Here is an 8,914-nt window from a genome sequence, read left to right as displayed (position 1 = left end):
ATCTGTTCTCTATGTTAAATGCCAACAGCTATATACACCCACTAATATTAAATAAATTTGACCTTTTGACTTAGTTTAAATGGAATTATTTTTTTTTGAGGATAGAAATTCTTTAATCAAATAAATGTTGGTGTTTGAGTAATATGTATCTTCAATGCTAATTTTAAGTTTAATTTTATTTTGAATCTAACAAATAATATATCGATATTTATGAGGTCATATGTCACAGTGATTTGTGAGATTTGTCATTCTAAATTTTTAATGTTCGATCACAAATTAATTAAAGTTTTATATTATTTGTAATTATTCCATCACAATAATTATACAAATAATAAAATTTTATTAATTTTCTATTAAAATAATATCATCTCTCGAAAATAAGACTAATTTTATTTTATTTATTAATTTTAATATAAATTTAAATTTTAAATTAATTTATTTTTTAAAAAGATAAAAAATAATACTTCAAAAACACTATTAAAATTTCTCTTACAATTAATTTCATCTCCATTAAAGTAAACGAGATTCTAGAAACAGTGGGGATGAGCTCTTCAAAGTGGGAATGTTAGTGACGATTAAGTGAAAGTAAAATTTCTAATTATTAGGATTGGTTAATTTTAAATGTTAAATCGCATCACTTACAATGTTTTTTTATGTGGCTTTATTTTTGTTGTATATTAAAAAAATGTTGGTGTAATACTTAATTATTAGATTTTATGGTGTTTTTTAAAATTGTGGGAGTAGGATACGCCCCTTGTATTGACAATACACCTCTTTTGTATTGTATATTTTAATATACAATACAAAGGGAGCGTATTGTCAATACAAAGGGACGTATTGTCCTACTTCCACAATTTTAAAAAATACCATAAAATCTAATGATTAAGTATTACACTAACATTTTTTCAATATACAAAAAAATTAACCTTTTTATGTCTATTATTTCTCTTGAAATTGACATCTTTAAATTTATTTGTGTTTTAAAAAAAAGTTTAACTCGTAGTTGAAAAAAAGGAGAAAAATTCAATTGTTCAATTGTTACAACTGTGATTTATGAAGAATTTAAAAATAACGAAAATAAATTGTAGTTATTATTTAACAGAAACTCAGTTGTACTTGCTGTGATTTATTTATATTAAGAATAGTATATATGGATGAATAATATACATTGAATCTGAACAGAAAAATAATTAGTTATTTTTTTTAGTTGAAAAAAAGTGAATTACCTTGCTACGTGTTTATTTTCCTTGCAAGTCTTAATTTGTACCATAACCATAATTTAAAATCATAATAATTGACATCGATGAATAGCAGCTTTATGGGGTTGGAGTGGAGCCATGGTCTCAGTCAATGGTACAAATTCAGGTTTGGAGTGGAGAATGGAGAATCGAGAATGGTTAGGTCATAAGGTAGCAATAGCATTATTGAGGGTGCAAGCATGGCTGCATCGAGCTCCACATGTTAGGTAGTTTATAATTCGGCACTGTTTGGAGAATCATTTTTGATGATTTGGTCATGTTTTGGGGATCAGAAACCACCTTTGGATTTGTGGTTGTGAATGTTCGTACCCTTCCACAGGGAAAAAAAAAAAGCTGCTATCTATCTATGTTAGGGTAAAATGTAATTATCACGTAGGCCTTTTACTTTTCCAACCAATGCATAATTTTCATATATACCACACTGGATTTAATTTAGATTCGGATTTGGACAACTTTAGCCCTGCATGAACCTAGCATGTACCTGCGCATCTTATGAGTTATGGCCTTCCACTACAACACATGATATCTACTTTAATAAAAGTGAAAAGTACTCATTTGATTATCACAACATAAATAATAATAAGTAATAATCATGAAAAAAAAAAAAAAGCAAAAACAAGTTGCTAAGGGGCGAAAAGGTGTGAATTTAAAAGATATTGTTATTTTTGTAATTTTGTTTTAAAATATAAATATCGTTTTTCAAAAAAAATAAGTAAGAGAGGATATTCTATAATTTTTTTTTTAATTTAGAAATACAAAATTATAGAGTGCGATTTCAGTTTATTTTTTTATTTTGAAATGCGAAACTTAAGTGCATGATTTCAAATTTTTTTTTTTACTTTTTATTTTGTAAAATGTAGGATGTGATTTTAATTTTTTGAAAAAGGATCGTAGTGTGCGATTTCAGTTTTCTATTTTTTTTTTATGATAAGATATTGCAAGGTATGATTCGTTGTTACATGGTATCGTGGAAAATCACACCAACACTTTGTTTGGATGGACGATGGAAAATGAGAGGAAAAAAATAGAAGGAAAGAAAATAAAAGGAAAAGTTAATTTTTTTTATGTTGTTTGGATGAAGAGAAAATAGATGGAAAGAAAATGGGAGAAAATTTTTCTTTTGTTTGGATGAAAGGAAAAGTAAGAAGAGAGAAAATCATAAACAAGTGAAATTACATAAATACCCTTCCTTATATTATATATAAATTATAATATACCAATGTATTTAAATTATTTCTAAAATAAAAAAAAAGTGATCCCAATTACATTTAAGAATTTTAAAGTGTTATCTTTATTAATAATAATATTTTTTTGAATTTATCCTTTTCTGTTGTCGTTGAATGTCGTAAATAAAAATTAGTATCATTCTTTTTAAATACATATAAATAAATAATTTCCTAAAAGAATAATAAAAACTACTCATACTCTACATCATTAATCTCCTTAATCATATTTAAGAAAAAGTTCTACTAAATTATATTTACAAAATAAAATATTATCAAAAGTGACTAGCATTTCTTTCTTACTACGTGTGACAAAAAATCATATACAATTTCTATAAACATATAACAAAACACCAAAAACGTAACAACGACCAGGACTCTAATATAGTACCATTTTATCACCACACAACACTTTCCAAAAAGGTCATTCTTCATGGTCGGAGTAATCAGCATAGGTCTACGTCCAAAAAATCAATTGTACATAGCTTGAGTCATCTATACCCATCTACTTCAAAAAAATAAAGTTTTTCCGAGTTAAAGATATTAACACATGATGAATTTCTAATTGTCCTCTGTACTCATTGGTCCCAAACATTTTCAAGTTTTAGGATTCCTGCACGAGCATATACAACAAAGACAAATTAACACAAAGATCAGAGTTGATTATGATAATCTATTTTATTGATATCTTTCTATTCAAACAACCAATCAATCTCAAAGTATCAGCAAAAAGTGATTTTCAACCATGTGTTAATATAAATAAAACAGAAAATGATCTCTTGTTCAAATATATGAAGATATAGTCATACTTTACGACAATAAGAAACACATAATCAATTGTTAAACGCAATAACCTCAAGTTAACCAGAGATTAAGTGCATATAAAAATTTTACCTGTAATGATGAATATTTTCTGGAAGTACCATATCTCCTAAGCGAACACCAGCAGCAGTCATGAAATGAAAAAGTGCATCCAGTCGCATTTCAGGTGGGATCCCAAAAACTTGGCGCTTTTTTTGCTCATTTTCACATAAAAACTGATAACATTGCATCCGAAATGAACCTACTAGACCCAATTCAGTCAACATATCCCATACATCTGATTCACTGTAAATGCGAGGCCTACTTTGTTGCATAATAGCTAATCCTTTTTCAGCAATCGCAACTTGTCTTTCAATTAATGAGACTTATTTTTCGGCGATCGAAACTTGCCTCTCAGCCACAGAAGCTTGTCTCTCAGCTGATTCAACCTGCCTCTGAGCCACGTCATGTAGCTTGCTAGACAGATAACTACCCTCTTTTACAGCATTGGCCATGGTAGTAATTCCCAAAGCAACTTTCTCATACTGTGCCTCCAAAAAATCATTCATAGGAGACTTACGCTTTGTACCTCTCGAAGTTGAATTCCCTTCTAATTGATTTGGCTGACCATGAGGAGCACTTGGTGAATCTAAATTAGCAGAAAATGTTGGGATATCATGTCCCGTATTCACATCTATGTCAGAAAATCCAACATTTTCAAAAGAGTCATTCAAGTCAATGGGATCTCTATCAAGTTGTTGAATCCTTTCTCGTGAAGTAGTAGCCCCTTTACCAGTAGCTCTATCAGCTCCGAACAACTCCTTCAAAATATCATAATGCTTAATTTGCATTTTTCTCCATTTTTCTGCTTGAGGTTTCTCCTACATAAAAAATTGTTAAAATTATTTTGTGACTCACTTCATCACTGATATAAGTAATAAAAAAGTATGATACCTTAATAAAGTCTTGCCACACTTCTTCTTCAGCTTCAAACTTTCTAGTTACAGGATTCCATGCAAATCCACTTAAGTGATGAAATAAGTCATACGCTTCAGCAAAATGATCTTTCAGTGTCTTCATTCTATTCTTGATGTGGTTCTTCGTTATGTGCGGGCCTATAGCTATACTCAAAGTCTTCACAACATTCGCATATGCTTTAGTTGTCCACGAGCCATCGTGTCTATTACCTTTCAATGCTTCTTCTGCTAACGCATTTAGCAGAGCTTCATCCATCTCATCAGACCATCTTAAGTTGTCTTTAGAAGGTTGAGTTGCTTCTGTTTTATTTCCTTTATTTGGCATTATTTAACCTGTAACATTTTCTTAAAAAATCTAATTAAACAACTTTGACAATAAACTACACATATATATACATATTCAAATATATCAAATGTATAATCACTCATAATGTTTGATACACATTCCACATTTCAACCACAATGTTATCTCGTAATAATGCTGCATGCCTATATTCCTCATCACATTGTTGAATTGGTTGTGATCTATCTATATTGCGTTCTTGTAGCAATTCTCTGTCAACCTCATCAATTATAGATTGATCAACATCAATACCCATCAAAAAGTTATGCAGTATACAACATGCCAAAAAAATATCTCTCATAGTTTCAAATGAATAATATGGTTCAGTGTCGACAGCTATAATTGGGAATCTTTTCTTTAAAACTCCAAAACATCTTTCGATGACATTTCTTAATGAAGAATGCCGGTGGTTGAATAGTTCTTTAGGATTTTGTGGCTCACGTAGTGAATACTCTTTCAGGTGATACCGAACACCTCTATATGGTGTAAGTATCCCAGGCTTCAGCATGAATCCAGCATCGCCTAGATAAAATTTTTCTACAACAGTTGCATACAAAAATTAAAGTATAACACACTATGACTATAAATTTAACTTTATGTACCTGATTTCGTAAATTATATTAGCACAGACCTTCGGGAATTCGAAGTAGATATTCCCTATTTAAAGCATCTTTCAATATTCTTGAGTCAGAGGCAGTTCCTTCCCAATCAGACAACACATAAGTGAATTTCATATCAAAACCACAGGCTGCTAAAACATTTTGTGTTGGGTGATCTTTTCGTCCGCGAAGACAAGGGGCGTCCACCCTTGGTACCTTCACACGACTATGAGTTCCATCTATGGCTCCAATGCAATCCTTTTTTGGGAAAGTATATTGACTTATTAACATAACAGTATTATAATTATTTCATTGATAATTATATAAATGTGACTAAGTAAATCAAAAGAGTTAGTACCTTAAAAAAATGGATAGAATCGACTATTATTAAGTATTTCATAAGGAACTTCCTCACCAGATGGTTGCCTGAAGAAGTCTCCCTCTAACGATAGAATAGCATGTAGGACATTGTGAAAGTGACGACTAATTGTCTCTCCTGACCGGTGGAAGAAGAAAGACATGGTTCTAGTTTTCACATTATGCCCTATAATATGTAGAAATTTAGCGACTTGCTCTTCAACCGTAGAACGAGTTGAATCCTTTACTCTACCAGTTCCTCTTAATTTCTGACACAACTGCCTAAATGCTTCAGGGCCCATACGTATGACATCTCGGCACTTTTCAGACTCCAGTAATTGTGTCATTAATTGAGTACGCCTAAGTTCTCTTTCCAAGTTGTCGTCATTAATTTGCCTAGGCCTATGTTGTGATATTAATTCCAAAAGATACAACTGATGCACTGCAACACAAGAAAGAGATGTGACACAGATATGTTGTCTATTTTCTAACTCTTCCCTGACACGAGTTGGTATTTGTATTGGTTCAGGATGATATAGGTCAGTAGAAGTGATTTGACCTACTTGAAATTCTGAATCATATATGACGTTTGTTCTATCTTCGAGATTCGCATCTTCGATATTTTCATTATCCATCTATGAAAATATAAGGTTTAGGGTGGACATATCAATAAAGAAAGTAACTAGAGAGTCACATATGTTGTTATATTTTAACAATTCATTTATCGAAATATAAAAAATAATTGAAAATAAAATTTTATATAACACTATGGTGTCATGTTATAAACACGAAAATACCTTGATATGAAGCACTTATTTCCAGCTCCTCAATGTCAAACTTGATTCCAAAACTGGCTGCCATAAACAATAAAAACAAGCTGTAAATGACATGATATATTAATAAATACCTTGGTTTAACACCAAAATCCAATGAGAAAAACATAAAAAAATAAGTTGCGAGTAAAAATTGTAAGAGACTAAAGAAGGAAATTATTCCACGGTAATAACTGATAATATGTTCCTATTCTTTATGTCTGTATATTCATTTTGATACTAAAAAAAAAAAGAAACTAAAAAGAAAAGGAATAAGTTGTCCCATTAATGATTGTAATAATTAGGTACATGCATCACAACACCTAAAAATAAAATCTAAACAGGTGGATCTACTTAATAAGTGATGGACTTTTGAGTAAACTATATCCATAACATTGATTCAGTTCACCTTACCGTTGGTTGTAATTTAAGCATATAATAAACAAATCAAATTAATTAAAAAAAAGAGAAAAAATTAACAAAAAAATTAAGAAATCAAATATGTAAAAATATTGTGATAACTAATAAGCATATGTACATATTCTATACACTCTGTAATTGCTTTCTCTATATTAAAAATAGTATACGTTCTTATGTCCTAGAGTTTTTTGAATTATTAAGATAAAGATTCTTCTTATGGCATATATAATAAATTGACAAATTATAAGCAGTTGATTTTTATGATATATCCAATTTAATATCTAATATCTAAAATAATTGTAATTGTCGTGGTTTATCCACCACCAATCTTTGACTAAATTAATTTAATTTCGATTCATGTTAATTTTCTAAAGATATGCAATGGGAGTTTTTTCAATTTTTTTTAATTCTACAAAAAGAATCATCTACAAAGCAAGTACCTAATAAACTAAGCAAATGATGCATGAACTAAAGAAAAGGTTGTGAAATCTCTCCCTTTATGAATGATATATCTGATAGCTATTGTTGATGATATTTACATGAAAAGAAAGTAAAAAAGAGAAAGAAAAGCTGGCTTGTGTCTTTCAAAAAATTGCTTCATGCTAACCTACAAAGAATTGTGTTTAAAATGCATGCTCAAATTAATTGAATGATTTAATCGGTCGAAGCTCCAAGTTTAATTAGTAGATTGATTTAGAATTACATTATATGCATTAGGAGCTTAATCTTTTTTTATACTCTCTATTTTCTAATATGTTGTTTTCACAAATCATAATGTATAATTTTTTTTTCATTTTTTAGTAAATTTTCCTAAATTCCAATGCCTGATTATCTAGTGTATAATTGATCATTGATGAAGACTTAAGAGGTAAATTTTTAGCATTTTCTACTTGTTTCTCACACACACTTTTCATGGTCTCAATAATAATAATGTAACTAAATTTTATGGTCACTTGCCTGAATTCTTTTCTTCATATTTGGACCACCCCATGAAAAAAGGGCATAATGTAATAAAGTTTGAGAAAAAATCTGATGATATGAAAACCAAGGCAAACCATTTCAAATACTAGATGAGTTAAAAATTAGTCTTTTCTAGGATCAAACGTGAACTGGGTCATATATCGTTGAATTTTTGAGTTAGAACGAATGAAGTATTTAAGAACAGACAACGAAGAATAGGTTCTTTTTCCACTACAAAAATAAACGGCATCCATGAAATGTAAAATCAGAACATTTCAGTTGAAAACCAAAAGAGGAATACAATCTATGGGTTCTTGGCATCCATGAAATGTAAAATCAGAACATTTCAGTTGAAAAACAAAAGAGGAATACAATCTATGGATTCTTTTTCCACTACAAAAATAAACGGCATCCATGAAATGTAAAATCAGAACATTTCAATTGAAAAACAAAAGAGGAATACAATCTATATGATATAATGATTTTTTCCATTTCGTTTTGAAAAAACCTACTACAACTGAACAAAGAACTCACCTTTCTGTTGAGGATGCCTGGTTGAAGATGTGCTTCACCTGTCACAACGATAACGAAACTGCTGTAGCAACGTGGACGCGGATGGGAAGCTACGCTGCCAGTGCTGAAGAAGAAGAAAGCCAACCAGTTAAGACAACGATAGCTGTTCTCTTCTTCCGAAAAGATTGAAACTAGGGATTGTAATTTCTATAATTGAAAGGGTAATTGTGTCTTTTTACTAATATTTTCTCTTCTATCTCAGTTTTCTGCCCAACTATGAGGTGAAAAATTTTAAATGGGCCCAGGCATACTTTTTTATTTTCCGTTCATTTTCCTTCCTGATCCAAACGAAGGAAAATCAAATTTTCTGTCCCTTTTCTTCTCCCCCATTTTCTTTCTTTCCAAAATCATCTCATCCAAACAAAGTGCAAGTGATTTTTCCAACTCCCTTTGAGGACATTCTTTCTCCTAATATATGTGTATTATCCCATGTGTTGTCATATAATTACATTTCACCCACCTTTCCATAGAAAAATTAATTGCCAAAAAAAAATGTCTTTATATTATCTGTTATCAGAATTTAAGCATAAAAGCAATTTAGACTTTTTCAATTTTTACGGTTGTTACTTGTTAGTTGTAGTTGATTAATT

The 8,914-nt window shown here is 30.2% G+C and overlaps 2 protein-coding genes across 2 annotated transcripts in view; both read right to left on the bottom strand.

Moving 5' to 3' along the window:
* Nucleotides 3,087-4,585, bottom strand: LOC107608046 (uncharacterized protein At2g29880-like). Its single transcript, XM_016309939.1, has 4 exons — nt 4,238-4,585; nt 3,695-4,164; nt 3,406-3,604; nt 3,087-3,095 (listed from the first exon to the last, which is right to left on the bottom strand). The coding sequence occupies exons 1-4, from the start codon at nt 4,583-4,585 to the stop codon at nt 3,087-3,089; spliced, it is 1,026 nt and encodes a 341-aa protein (XP_016165425.1).
* LOC110266152 (protein ALP1-like) overlaps nt 4,686-8,914 on the bottom strand; it is a 4,739-nt gene continuing 510 nt past the window's right edge. Inside the window, exons 2-5 of the mRNA XM_021110187.1 lie at nt 6,357-6,413; nt 5,610-6,001; nt 5,235-5,460; nt 4,686-5,140 (exon numbers count right to left, since the gene is read on the bottom strand). Of these exons, the coding sequence (XP_020965846.1) occupies nt 4,686-5,140; nt 5,235-5,460; nt 5,610-6,001; nt 6,357-6,413 (1,130 nt within the window). The remainder of the gene's footprint in view (nt 5,141-5,234; nt 5,461-5,609; nt 6,002-6,356; nt 6,414-8,914) is intronic.

Source organism: Arachis ipaensis, chromosome B01 (genome assembly GCF_000816755.2).
Source record: "Arachis ipaensis cultivar K30076 chromosome B01, Araip1.1, whole genome shotgun sequence".
Taxonomy (NCBI): Eukaryota; Viridiplantae; Streptophyta; class Magnoliopsida; order Fabales; family Fabaceae; genus Arachis; species Arachis ipaensis.
This window is presented reverse-complemented; position numbering and strand designations above follow the sequence as displayed.